This window comes from Clupea harengus, chromosome 8 (genome assembly GCF_900700415.2).
Source record: "Clupea harengus chromosome 8, Ch_v2.0.2, whole genome shotgun sequence".
NCBI lineage: Eukaryota > Metazoa > Chordata > Actinopteri > Clupeiformes > Clupeidae > Clupea > Clupea harengus.
Window position 1 is genome coordinate 20,270,122 of NC_045159.1, and position 14,501 is coordinate 20,284,622.

The window sequence follows — 14,501 nt, forward strand, 5'->3', positions numbered from 1 at the left end:
CATCGGGGATACCGGGGGGAGCCCCGGTGGGCAGACTGGGTTGGGCTGGTCCAAAATACCGGCCCACTTCCATCACCAACCGGCCCTCCCTCTGACATCACTGACTGAATTTTACAATACTGCTTGCGATCTGTATTCACACTCATGGTGTCTATTTTTCGAACATTTTCCGAAGTGTCTTCTGAAATGGGTTCTTACGGACTTCGGAAGACCAGCGTAAGAAAAGATCTCCGCCTGATTCATGAACGCCTGAAAATGGGTTCTTACACAGCCAAAGCCTATTCATCTAGAAAACTATACCTACCTTGGAGTGTTACAATAGCCAGTACCATTTCATTCCATGTGTCCATCCAGGCAAATTGGTGGATCCAAATGTTGATAAAGGAGTGAGTAAAGGAACACCAGAATGTGGATACTATTATTGTTACACCTAAGTGTATCCATGTAAATGGAGACTGAACGAAACGCACAACACTGCATATACAATAGGATTCTTGTTGTATTACATTTTGTATGTTCTGTAAACATTACTCTATGCTCATATAGGACCACCCTAATGAGACTGTTGTATTGTATGGGGGTATTGATATTGAGTTAGATGAAATGGATGGACTGTTTAAAATAATGCTAAAACTGGGTTTTGATGTATAGGAGTTCAAATGTACTCGTTTCATCATATGGTAGATTGATAGTGTGTATTTGATAGAGTTATGAAAATATGGTTTAGTGTGTCCATATGGACACAAAGGGGGGAATATGTGGGATATTTCCATATGAATAAGGATTGGATTTACCAGATACCTATTGAATGAGTGTAAAGATTAGCTTTGGGTTACATTTCAGATGAGGTAGAGATTTAAAATAAGAGGGCGTAGCTTGAAGTGACCTAAGGTTAAAATGGGTGTGGTATTATATACCATGGCAGTCTTTTTGATTTGGGTGGGGTCAGAATGGAGAGGTCAGGTTTAATTGGCTGGATTGATCAACCAAGCAAAACATAGATGGGAGGTGCTAATTACTGGTTTAAATATGTTAGCGGGAAGGTATTTTGGCAGATGTATTTCCGGTATTCATCTCTTTGCTGTGGCTTAATGTACTACAGTACATCTGTTGGAACAGCACGTCCTGAGTATGAGTTTCTGATTGTGAAAATAATTTAAGACTTAGAATTGGCCACCACAGTTCTTACGGACTTCGGAAGACCAGCGCAAGAAAAGATCTCCGCCTGATTCATGAACGCCTGAAAATGGGTTCTTACACAGCCAAAGCATATTCATCTAGCAAACTATGCCTACCTTGGAGTGTTACAATAGCCAGTACCATTTTATTCCATGTGTCCATCCAGGCAAATTGGTGGATCCAAATGTTATTTAAAAAAAAAACATATATGATGTCATTTCTTTGTAATCATCCAAAATAATGTTAAGTGTCTGGGTATTTTTCAAAGTAGGCCACTGACTGGTCGATACGTGCGATGCATTGAGTGGGCAGCAAGCCTTGTATTGAGTGGGCCGGTCTGACAGTAACTCCCGGGCCACTTTTTCCCCCCGGGCCACTTTTTCCCCCCAGTCCACCCCTGCTGACTGATGTGATACGATATCTTCTGTGTCACATGCAAAAATAAGTGGATTTTAGTCCCAGGACCTAGGCTAATCTATACATATATACAGTCATGGACAAAAAATATTGGCACCCCTGCACTTCTGTCAGATAATGCACCACTTCTCCCAGAAATTAGTTGCAATGACAAATACTTTGGTATTCACATGTTTATTTCTTTTGTTTACATAAGAACAACACAAAACAATCTGAGAAAAAAATGCCAAATCTGACTTGATTCCACATGTGGCATAACAAAATGGAGTGGAGCTAGGAATAGACAGAGCACGACTACGCCACCCTAGGAGTTGCGCCCAGGGAAATAATTGAGTTGGGATGACACTAGCCCACTAGGGGCACACAGGTTCGTGAAACTGAGGAAGCGTGGAGACGTGTGTCCATAAATAATAAATAGGTTTTATTTAATTACAACCAGGTAAAATACAAAAACACACGAATAGGGAACAGTAGGACAGACAAGGGACAACACAACAACTAAATGAACAGAACACAAACAGGACTGAGGCTTACCAAGTCAGGCAGGAGTATTATGAAGTGGGGTATTATCTCCAGGAGGACACAGCAACCGTGCACTGCTCACACCAAATGCACATAAAAAGGTGAACCCACACACACCAAAATGAGCTCGAAATCACACACACACGGGAGATGCTACCACCACTAGGGTGGGGAAGGATGGACTACCTAGCCCTGGGGCACCCAGTACAGACAACAAAACATTTAATACAAAACAAACAGAACCAAAAGTAGCCACCTAAAGATGGCTACAAATAAACGGAAAAGAAATACGAAACAACCATTAACACACACACGTAAACACACACACGCAGGAGCAGCTCTTTCAAACAGCAGCTGCCGGGAAGGAGGACGAGACGTGAGGGAAGACGAACATCAAACGATACAATCACTATAAGCAAAACAGCAGCGGCGTCAACCCACCCAGGCCTCCAAGGGCACGAGACGCAAGAAGCAGCTACTATGTGTCCGCTAGCTGTTTGTAGCACACAACGAACGTGTAATCCATTTCGGAGTGAACAGGAGATGGAGTAAGGGCTGGAAATGACGACCCAAACAAAACAGTCTTTAAATCACAAGACGAACTGGTGGACTTGAGCTCAACGCAACAGGTACCAGGACATACGACGCATGCCCAGATGGCATCTCGTGGTGAATTTATACGGGCTGGGCAGACTCGCAAAGTGTCACTTAATTACAGGTAGATTGAGAGAGACAGGGAGCAGTAAACAGATGGTAAAGTGACGCCAGGTTTAACCCGTCATGCTACACACATAAAACTCCAAAAATGGACTGGACAAAATGATTGGCACCCTCAACTTAATATTTGGTAGCAAACCCTTTGGAAAAAATAACTGAAATCAATCGCTTTCTGTAACCATGAATGAGTGTCTTACAACTTTTGGACCACTCTTCTTTTGCCAACTGCTCCAGGTCTCTCACATTTGAAGGGTGCCTTCTCCCAACTGCTGTTTTGAGATCATACGTTATCACCGTCTGTTTGCACGCTCGCAAGGCTCGCTCACTCACGATCAAACAGAGCCGCGTGCTTGACACCACAGTCTCAAACAGGCGGGATTCCTGTGCTACTTGAGACTATTTTATTTCTAACTCTAAAAATTAAACAAAATAAGTACATTAAATCGGTTGATAGGCGTGAATTATTTTTTTTTGGGGGGGGGGGGGGGGGGGGGGCTAAGGAGACTTTTGGGAGGTGTCCGGCCCCCAAAATAGGGCTAGATAAGCTTCTGGTAGGGAGTGAAACAGGTGTGTGTGATTGGGAGACGTGAATGCAGTGCAGCTGGAACGGTGAACGAGACTGATGACATGCAGCTGGAAGTGTGAGCCCTGAATTGCTGAAGGGGGCGTGGCCGGAGCGCAGCTCAGCAGAGACGTGACACTCCGGCACGTGTCTCAGAATGGTATAAAAAGCAGACCAAACGCTGTGCTCATCACTGCATTAGTTTACCTGACCTGAACAGGTGTGCCTGATACTCATCTACAACAGGTAAGAATCCTGATGCGCTCTGGTCACACACTTGGAAAAACCTTCAATGATCTACTAAATGTGACCATTTTTTAATCCTTAGATTCCCCAGAGGAAGAAGAATTTACACAAATCAACATGAAGGTTCTCATACTGGCCGCTCTTCTCTGTATGCACTCTGCTGTGACCCATGCAGCGATCCGTGCTGCACCTGGTAAGTACACTCTTTAATCAGACTCTACCTCCCGTCTCTCAAAACAGCAACATTCAGCTTTAGCATTCTTCATAGACATGTATCAGTCATCTTCTGAATCAACCTATATGTTACCATCTGGATATTCTCCTTTTTGATGTTTCTAATGTGGCAAAAACCTGTGAACACTGTGGTGTCATTTTGTGTTTTATCTCTGCAGCAGACTCTGTTCACAGTTTGACATCTCTGTTCTAAATGTCTATGTTGTTCAGCATCTCAAAGAAAACTCCTGTAATACTCTAGCCATGGGGAAATGTTTCTAATGATGGATTGATAGTGCTGTTTCTTCTTTCTCAGTCTCTAACTCGACAGCCTCCTCTATGGTGGAGGTCCCTCTGCCAGCAGGTATGAAAGTGATCTGCAGAATGATATTAGCTGGTGGTGGTGAAAAAGTAAGACAGATATTTTGCGATATAAATGCAACATGTTTTGTTTTCTCCCAGTTGAGACTGGACTTCCAGTGTATCCCGCTCCGTGTCCTTCTGGCTGGTTCGCACAAGGTTCCCGCTGCTTTTTGATGGTGACCTCCAAGAAGAACTGGAAGGATGCTGCGGTAAGGCACAACGACCGCATTTAAAGGGGGAGAGAAGGTGCTTCACCATTGGCTTAACACAATGCAGTAACCCCTAAATATGAGGGGTGATATCAAAAAAAAATCTTGCCTGTTTGTTTGGAAAATGAAAATAATGAAGCTGCTCTTTTACATACTCTTTCTCCTATGTACCATTACACTTCCTCTTTCTTTCTCTTTTGCCCCCTCTCTCTCCAGGTGCATTGTGTGGGGCAGCAAGGCAGTCTGGCCTCTGTGCAGTCTTCTGAGGAATACAACTTCCTGCAGTCTATGGTTATACTTTCAGGCCAATCAAGCGCTTGGATCGGAGGTTTCTATTTCCAGGTCAGGAGAAGTATCTTGATTTGACCTTACTGAGACACGGCATCATAGCTATTACTGTTAAAACAGTCTCTGTCCCAAAACTTGAATTTCTTCACAAATTAATTTGAACATACAATGGGGTACCACAGCTGTTATGACCACACGACCAAGTGCTGTGATTCTGTCTTTTAGGGTGCCTGGCTGTGGATTGACAGCGCTGGCTTCTATTACACTAACTGGAAGAACCAATATGGGTCCAGTTATCCTTGCTTGCACCTGAATTCCATTGGTAAGTTTCTTGTTCTGAAAGCTATGTACATACAGCATGTCACTGCTTCTGGGAGGCTTATGTTTTGCCTTTGTATGGTTCGTAGGTGGCTGGTCAAACCAGCCCTGTTGGTCATCCCGCGTATTCTTCTGTGCCAGGAGCACACCATCCTGCTGATGAGACACCTGCAGTGTAACATTTTCTTTACATGAAATTACATGTCACTGACTTCCATGTTATGTAGAGGAATAACAGGCTTGGAAATCTCTATCGTGGTTTAAATGTTTGTGAAATGCAATAAATATGTGCTGAAATGTATTTGACCTTTGTGGACAATGTTATTTACAATGATGTTTACATCACTGTATAGTGTTAAAGAAATGCAAAAGTGCTCAATGCCAAAGTCATGGTTTGGGAATGGAAGAGCTGGTTTTTCATTGACCTTGGGAGAACACATTTATTCCACTAAGTAGTTCATTTACCCAGTATTTGTTTCTCATTGCTGACTTCCTAACCGCACAGCTTGATCTTCATCTTCAACTTGATTAGTAGTTGTGCAAAACCACGTGTGTTTCACTGTGGTATGAGAGGGAGAAAAGAGAAAGATACAGCGAATGGCGAGAGGACCACAGATGTGACGATGCAAATGAAGAGATAAGGGCTGCCTGAAAGCTGTGCGGGAGGGGGAGCCTGGTTGGGGATACGATGAAAAATAATTGCAAGTAGAACTCGGGATATAATAATTAGCGACACATGCTTTTACAATGTCTATTAGAAATGGAGTTATTAGACTTTCCTCTTTCTTTATTGCAAGGAGTTCTTCAAGGGTTCTTTGCTATGCTCAAACAATCTGAACTCTGCACCCACAAACATTGTTCTCAATCTTCACAGGCTGTGGCTTGGCCTGAAGCCTGGATAGCTCAGTCGGTAGAACATCAGACATTTAATCTGAGGGTCCAGCATTCAAGTCCCTGTTCAGGCGATTGCTTTAAAACCAGAATTGTAGACATGTGCTGTCACCCTATTGCAAAAACCGAGGGCCGTTAGGATAAGATACTTGTCGACGACTGTACCGTCGCTGTTGCTTAGTCCACTGTGAGCTTCAGTCCTGGCCTTTGCGTTTCAATTCAGCACAGCTGCCTGAGTCTCAGAAACTGGAAATGTCATAAAAGGAGCAGTTTGTATATTCTACCAAAGTCTCTCAAAGTTCAGTAATGGCTTGAAATTCAGTAATGGCTTGAAAAGGGTACTTTGTTTTCTAATGACAAACACAGCCCATTATGAGTAGACATTCTAAGCATCGATTGAACACTGATGTGCTCAATGGAAAACACTACTATGAAATGGGAAAACACCAGTATGAAGGCCTTATCAGGAACATTATGTTACTATACGCTTACTCCTGTAGTAAAATATAACTAATGATTTTACGCAAATATAAAACAACACACAAATATACAGTAACAACTAAAATATTTCTTTATTTTTTCCAAAAGTGCTGTAGCCTATACATCACAGCAAACACAAATGAATGTGTAAATGATTTGCACAGAACAAACAATAGGATATAGGCCAGTACAGTCAACAAAAAAAAGAAAGAAAAATGTAAAATAAAAAAGGACAAAAAACTACTGCATCCTGTTCTAGCTCAAGACAATATTGACAATGTGCTATCAGAAATAGACCTACACAGTGTTGTGAATGTTGTTGCATTTTGTGTGAGTGGTTTAGGGATTTGTGTTTAGAGTTTTGAGAAAACGAGGCATGCTTCATGTGTGTAAGCAATCGAGAAAAACTGTAACATTGGATTGGATTACAATCCAGTACAGTAATGTGTCAGTGCTGATAGGACGCAATCAGTTGTGAAAATGTATATGACTTACTTGCACATAGTCATAGCATAATTGTTTGACTGTCGGAGTTTCTGACAAAAGGCACCCTGTACACCTGCTTTATTCTCAAGGTGTTCCGCCTTAGAACACAGTCCACTGTGGCTAGGCTCACTGTATTGATGTTTAGGAATATTTCTTGGTCATCAATGGTTGCACTTTGTATTTGTTTACGTAATTTTACAGATACAGTACAATGGAAAATACAAGAATACTATGCTCCTGATAAGGCATTCAAACTAGTGTTTTCCTGTCATAGTAGTGTTTCTTACCTATTCCCTCTTTTGAATGTCCAGAGAATGGATGCAACTGAGAAGCGGCTTATATTTGGTTGAACCCTCTGGCCAGCCTCCTGCATGGTCAAACCATGGTTGACCATATGGTTGACCACAGTGGCCCGAATCTCATCAGAGATAATGGCTCTCCTTCTTGCTCTTTCTCTTCATCCTCTTCCTCCTCCTCCTCTTACTCTCACTCCTCTGCCTTTCTGATCACCTCTCACTTCAATGTTGCCATCAATTGTTCTCCAAACCAGGAGCTAACCTGTGGCCATCATATTGCTAAAGCTTTGATTTCAAATTGCACAACAGCCTTTGAAATGGAAGTTTTGCCAATTGAATAGCAGTGTGTTCTGTCTGAACACAAGGAGGTTTTGGCATTGATGAAGTGTGCAAAGTAGAGAGGATGGTGTTTAGTGTTTTGAAGAAAGTGTGGTTAACAATTGAAATGTGTGTCTAAAGCAGATCATTGTGTGTTGTGTTTTGAAGAAAGTGCGGTTAACAATTGAAATTTGTGTCTAAAGCAGATAATTGTGCTTATAGTTTAGCAGAATTGGTTTAGGGAGTTGGCACATGAGTTACAGGTTGTGGTCATTGTGCCATAAGTTCCAGTTTTTGAATGTAATCAATCGAGAAAAACTGTAAACAGAGACTTTCCGCCCAACAATCCCTCAGCTCTCTCCATCTTCAACTACCGCAGTGGTTCTCAAACTTTTTCTGTCATTCCCCACTTTGAACAAGGGGGGCTATTCAAGCCCCACCTGTCCCTCATCGCTCCCATAAAATGGTAGGCCAAGCCCCCTACTAATTTCCCAATCCTCTCCCCACCTATTCTCCGCCTTGCTTCCTGTCATAACTTCATGTCCTATCCAAAAAAAGGCAAAAAAAAAAAAAATCTTTTTTTTTTTTTTTTTTTATTGTGTTAATTGCGTTCAAATATTTTATCGCGTTAATTGCGGCCGCATTAATCGCATAGATTAACGCGTTAACGCTGACAGCCCTAGTTATTACATGTAAATTATATTCAGAGTACTTGTACAGAGTGTATGTCATGTTATGTTATATTATGTTTGCTATGTTATGCTATGGTAGGTTGTTGTGTGGTGCCTTGTCCTAAGAATTTCAGTGCCCAGTCTGACCCTGTGTCATTCTGTGGATCTGACAATAAAAGACTTGTAACCAGTAGCGGCGCCAGAGATTGTATTCTGCAGGTGCTATGGGGGTGCTCGGCGTTTTACCGAGGGTGCTATGAAATTAGGTTGATAGCATATGTGTCACATGGCTCTCTACTACAACACCTCCCCACCATATCGTCATATCTGTTTACATGTTTGCTCTCTGAAGCGTCTTTGTGGTCCATGAAAAGCGCCATACAAATCGATCGTATTATTATTATCATTAGGCTGCTTATACATTATATAGTTAAACGGATTTTTCAACTCCGTTACACAACGGACGCGCACATAGCCATGTTCCTCTGCGACGGTCACTGACAAAATGCATGCAGCATGTTATAGATTCCACAATCCCAAATACTTCACTTACTTCAGTGGGGGTTAAAGTTGGCGCCAGATGACCACCAGGTCACCACTACCATGTCTGACAAATTAAACTAAACAGTAAACATAAATAGTTCAATACATTCTAAGCTAAAGAGGGCAAATTAGAATAGCAGAAAGAATGAACTAAAACAGTCAAAGAGTCAGAAATGCTTTCAAAAAGTATATATTATTTCAGGTCACAATCAATAAAAACATAGGAGCGTATGTATACCTGGCTAGCACAGACAGACTGTTCGTCCTAGGCTAGAATCTCTGATTTTTTTAAGGCGGATCCAGAAAAATCCCCAAAAGAGACCGCATTCATTAATGTTACACATCTAACAAGACCGTTCCACCTTAAATCTTAAACGGTGTAAAGATGCAGGCCCCTTTTAAAAGTGAATGAAACAAAACAGTAGGCACTGAAAACCACAATAATCAGAGCTAGATCATTGTATCATTGTACTATAAAACTCTTAAAGAACAGGCAAAAATGCAAACAAAACTATGCTGGAAAAGCCATAAGCAAAACCAAAATCCGGGCAAGCCAGCAGACCAGGTGTAGCATGGCTAGCACCCTCAGTAGAGGTGTAGGGTTGATCTCTTTGACCACGACTTTCCTCTTCTTCTAAATCAGATTCAGATACCCCTTGCATTTCTCCTTCTTCCTCAACGTCACACGATTCTTCTACTCGTGGAATTTTGGGTATGAAAAACCGATCCATTATTGTGAATTTGTTGATACTACAGCTTGACTTTGACAGTGCACTAGCTCTCTTTCTCCTTCAATCGTCAGGAAACGTCAACGTTCACGCATGCGACGTGTCTGTGTCGTGCTACGTGAACAATCTGTTCATTTCAATCTGTTATTATTTTCTTTTGTGATTGAAATATTATTATCACACAATAAATTACATTAAGAACGCAGAATTAAATTAATTAACAATAATAAATAAAACATTATTTTCTTGGGGGTGCTATGGCTAATCCAGGGGGAGCTATAGCACCCCCTAGCCCCCCCCCCTGGCGCCGCCCCTGCTTGTAACTTGTAACTTGTAATTTGAACACGCAACCTTCTGATCTGGAGTCAGACACGCAAGTCTCTCTTTCTAGCAGGCATGCTTCCCATTAGGTTCTTTTAGGATCTTTCAATCAAAGGCATTGGACTGTTTTACGTCCGATGGGATTCGAACACACAACCTTCTGGTCTGCGCCCTGAGCCATACGTACCATGTTTTAGTGAAGAAGACTTTATTATCACCTCCGCCACAGGCTGCAGCTTGGCCTGAAGCCTGGATAGCTCAGTCGGTAGAGCATCAGACTTTTAATCTGAGGGTCCAGCGTTCAAGTCCCTGTTCAGGCGATTGCTTTAAAACCAGAATTGTAGACATGTATTGCAAAAACCGAGGGGCGTTAGGATAAGATACTTGTCGACGACTGTCTACGTCGCTGTTGCTCAGTCCACTGTGAGCTTCAGTCCTGGCCTTTGCCTTTCAACTCAGCACAGCTGCCTGAGTCTCAGAAACTGGAAATGACATAAAAGGAGCAGTTTGGGGTAAGATCCTTGTCGACAACTGTACACGTCGCTGTTGCTTAGTCCACTGTGAGCTTCAGTCCTGGCCTTTGCATTTCAACTCAGCACAGCTGCCTGAGTCTCAGAAACTGTAAATGTCATAAAAGGAGCAGTTTGTATATTCTACCAATGTCTCTCAAAGTTCAGTAATGGCTTGAAATTCACAGGACCAGGGGTTTTCATTAGTCAACCTGCCTTGAGTGATTTTGTCAATGAAAAGGAAGTGGCCAAGCATGTATCTTTTGACCCCGACGTGATTCGAACACGCAACCTTCTGGAAAAAGCTTTCAAAGAGTTTGTAGTCTTCAAAAAGATAATATCTCTTTCTAGCAGGCATGCTTCCCGTTAGGTTCTTTTAGGATCTTTCAATCAAAGGCATTGGACTATTTTGCGTCCGATGGGATTTGAACACACAACCTTCTGGTCTGCGCCCTGAGCAGGGGCGGACTGGCCATCGGGGATACCGGGGGAAGCCCCGGTGGGCAGACTGGGTTGGGCTGGTCCAAAATACCGGCCCACTTCCATCACCAACCGGCCCTCCCTCTGACATCACTGACTGAATTTTACAATACTGCTCGCGATCTGTACTCACACTCATGGTGTCTATTTTTCGAACATTTTCTGAAGTGTCTTCTGAAATGGGTTCTTACGGACTTTGGAAGACCAGCGTAAGAAAAGATCTCCGCCTGATTCATGAACGCCTGAAAATGGGTTCTTACACAGCCAAAGCATATTCATCTAGCAAACTATACCTCCCTTGGAGTGTTACAATAGCCAGTACCATTTTATTCCATGTGTCCATCCAGGCAAATTGGTGGATCAAAATGTTATTAAAAAAAAAACATATATGATGTAATTTCTTTGTAATCATCCAAAATAATGTTAAGTGTCTGGGTATTTTTCCAAGTAGGCCACTGACTGGTCGATACGTGCGATGCATTGAGTGGGCAGCGCGCCTTGTATTGAGTGGGCCGGTCTGACAGTAACTCCCGGGCCCCCCGGGCCCCCCCCAATCCACCCCTGCTGACTATCTTCTATGTCACATGCAAAAATAAGTGGATTTTAGGTCCAGGACCTAGGCTAATCTATACATATATACAGTCATGGACAAAAAAGATTGGCACCCCTGCACTTCTGTCAGATAATGCACCACTTCTCCCAGAAAATTGTTGCAATGACAAATGCTTTGGTATTCACGTGTTTATTTCTTTCTTTACATTGGAACAACACCAAAAAATCTGAGAAAAAATGCCAAATCTGACTTGATTCAACCAAAACTCCAAAAATGGACTGGACAAAATGATAGGCACCCTCAAATTAATATTTGGTAGCATACCCTTTGGAAAAAATAACTGAAATCAATCGCTTCCTCTAACCATGAATGAGTGTCTTACAACTCTCTACTAGAATTTTGGACCACTCTTCTTTTGCCAACTGCTCCAGGTCTCTCACATTTGAAGGGTGCCTTCTCCCAACTGCTGTTTTGAGATCATACGTTATCACCGTCTGTCTGCACGCTCGCAAGGCTTGCTCACTCACGACCAAACAGAGCCGCGCGCTTGACACCACAGTCTCAAAAAGGCGGGATTCCTGTGCTACTTGAGACTATTTCATTTCTAACTCTAAAAATGAAACAAAATAAGTTCACTAAATCGGTTGATAGGTGTGAATCATTTTTTTGGGGGGGGCTAAGGAGACTTTTGGGAGGTGTCCAGCCCCCAAAATAGGGCTAGATAAGCCTCTGGTAGGGAGTGAAACAGGTGTGTGTGATTGTGTGATTGGGAGACGTGAATGCAGTGCAGCTGGAACGGTGAACAAGACTGATGACATGCAGCTGGAAGTGTGAGCCCTGAATTGTTGAATGGGGCGTGGCCGGAGCGCAGCTCAGCAGAGACGTGACACTCCGACGCCTGTCTCAGAATGGTATAAAAAGCAGACCAAACGCTTTGCTCATCACTGCATTAGTTTACTTTACCTGAACAGGTGTGCCTGATACTCATCTACAACAGGTAAGAATCCTGCTGCTCTCTGGTCACACACTTGGAAAAACCTTCAATGATCTACTAAATGTGACCATTTTTTAATCCTTAGATTCCCCAGAGGAAGAAGAATTTACACAAATCAACATGAAGGTTCTCATACTGGCCGCTCTTCTCTGTATGCACTCTGCTGTGACCCATGCTGCGACCCGTGCTGCACCTGGTAAGTACACTCTTTAATCAGACTCTACCTCCTGTCTCAAAACAGCAACATTCAGCTTTAGCATTCTTCATAGACATGTATCAGTCTCATCTTCTGAATGAACCTATATGTTACCGTCTGGATATTCTCCTTTTTGATGTTTCTAATGTGGCAAAAACCTGTGAACACTGTGGTGTCATTTTGTGTTTATCTCTGCAGCAGACTCTGTTCACAGTTTGACATCTCTGTTCTAAATGTCTATGTTGTTCAGCATCTCAAAGAAAGAACTCCTGTAATACTCTAGCCATGGGGAAATGTTTCTAATGATGGATTGATAGTTCTGTTTCTTCTTTCTCAGTCTCTAACTCGACAGCCTCCTCTATGGTGGAGGGCCCTCTGCCAGCAGGTATGAAAGTGATCTGCAGAATGATATTAGCTGGTGGTGGTGAAAAAGTAAGACAGATATTTTGCGATATAAATGCAACATGTTTTGTTTTCTCCCAGTTGAGACTGGACTTCCAGTGTATCCCGCTCCGTGTCCTTCTGGCTGGTTCGCACAAGGTTCCCGCTGCTTTTTGATGGTGACCTCCAAGAAGAACTGGAAGGATGCTGCGGTAAGGCACAACGACCGCATTTAAAGGGGGAGAGAAGGTGCTTCACCATTGGCTTAACACAATGCAGTAACCCCTAAATATGAGGGGTGATATCAAAAAAAAATCTTGCCTGTTTGTTTGGAAAATGAAAATAATGAAGCTGCTCTTTTAAATACTCTTTCTCCTATGTACCATTACACTCTTCCTCCCTCTTTCTTTCTCTTTTCCCCCCTCTCTCTCCAGGTGCATTGTGTGGGGCAGCAAGGCAGTCTGGCCTCTGTGCAGTCTTCTGAGGAATACAACTTCCTGCAGTCTATGGTTATACTTTCAGGCCAATCAAGCGCTTGGATCGGAGGTTTCTATTTCCAGGTCCGGAGAAGTATCTTGATTTGACCTTACTGAGACACGGCATCATAGCTATTACTGTTAAAACCGTCTCTGTCCCAAAACTCGAATCTCTTCACAAATTAATTTGAACATGCAATGGGGTACCACAGCTGTTATGACCACACGACCAAGTGCTGTGATTCTGTCTTTTAGGGTGCCTGGCTGTGGATTGACAGCGCTGGCTTCTATTACACTAACTGGAAGAACCAATATGGGTCCAGTTATCCTTGCTTGCACCTGAATTCCATTGGTAAGTTTCTTGTTCTGAAAGCTATGTACATACAGCATGTCACTGCTTCTGGGAGGCTTATGTTTTGCCTTTGTATGGTTCGTAGGTGGCTGGTCAAACCAGCCCTGTTGGTTATCCCGCGTATTCTTCTGTGCCAGGAGCACACCATCCTGCTGATGAGACACCTGCAGTGTAACATTTTCTTTACATGAAATGACACGTCACTGACTTCCATGTTATGTAGAGGAATAACAGGCTTGGAAATCTCTATCGTGGTTTAAATGTTTGTGAAATGCAATAAATATGTGCTGAAATGTATTTGACCTTTGTGGACAATGTTATTTACAATGATGTTTACATCACTGTATAGTGTTAAAGAAATGCAAAAGTGCTCAATGCCAAAGTCATGGTTTGGGAATGGAAGAGCTGGTTTTTCATTGACCTTGGGAGAACACATTTATTCCACTAAGTAGTTCATTTACCCAGTATTTGTTTCTCATTGCTGACTTCCTAACCGCACAGCTTGATCTTCAACTTGATTAGTAGTTGTGCAAAACCATGTGTGTTTCACTGTGGTATGAGAGGGAGAAAAGAGAAAGATACAGCGAATGGCGAGAGGACCACAGATGTGACGATGCAAATGAAGAGATAAGGGCTGCCTGAAAGCTGTGCGGGAGGGGGAGCCTGGTTGGGGGCACGATGAGAAATAATTGCAAGTAGAACTCGGGATATAATAATTAGCGACACATGCTTTTACAATGTCTATTAGCAATGGAGTTATTAGACTTTCCTCTTTCTTTATTGCAAGGAGTT

The 14,501-nt window shown here is 42.6% G+C and overlaps 2 protein-coding genes across 4 annotated transcripts; both read left to right on the forward strand.

The window, feature by feature from the left end:
* The first annotated feature begins 3,537 nt into the window (after positions 1–3,537).
* Positions 3,538–5,335, forward strand: LOC116221361 (ladderlectin-like). Of its 2 annotated transcripts, none has more exons than XM_031571232.1 (7): positions 3,538–3,643; positions 3,726–3,836; positions 4,173–4,220; positions 4,319–4,428; positions 4,645–4,770; positions 4,942–5,038; positions 5,124–5,335. In XM_031571232.1, the coding sequence occupies exons 2-7, from the start codon at positions 3,761–3,763 to the stop codon at positions 5,192–5,194; spliced, it is 528 nt and encodes a 175-aa protein (XP_031427092.1). In that variant the 5' UTR covers positions 3,538–3,643; positions 3,726–3,760; the 3' UTR covers positions 5,195–5,335. The 2 variants fall into 2 exon arrangements, with proteins under 2 accessions (XP_031427092.1, XP_031427093.1); XM_031571233.1 differs by having other exon boundaries at positions 3,598–3,643; positions 3,735–3,836.
* A 6,858-nt stretch (positions 5,336–12,193) lies between these two features.
* LOC105890509 (ladderlectin-like) lies at positions 12,194–14,006 on the forward strand. 2 transcript variants are annotated; one of them, XM_031571234.1, is made up of 7 exons: positions 12,194–12,307; positions 12,390–12,500; positions 12,838–12,885; positions 12,984–13,093; positions 13,316–13,441; positions 13,613–13,709; positions 13,795–14,006. In XM_031571234.1, the coding sequence occupies exons 2-7, from the start codon at positions 12,425–12,427 to the stop codon at positions 13,863–13,865; spliced, it is 528 nt and encodes a 175-aa protein (XP_031427094.1). In that variant the 5' UTR covers positions 12,194–12,307; positions 12,390–12,424; the 3' UTR covers positions 13,866–14,006. The 2 variants fall into 2 exon arrangements, with proteins under 2 accessions (XP_031427094.1, XP_031427096.1); XM_031571236.1 differs by having other exon boundaries at positions 12,207–12,307; positions 12,399–12,500.
* The last annotated feature ends 495 nt before the right edge of the window (positions 14,007–14,501 follow it).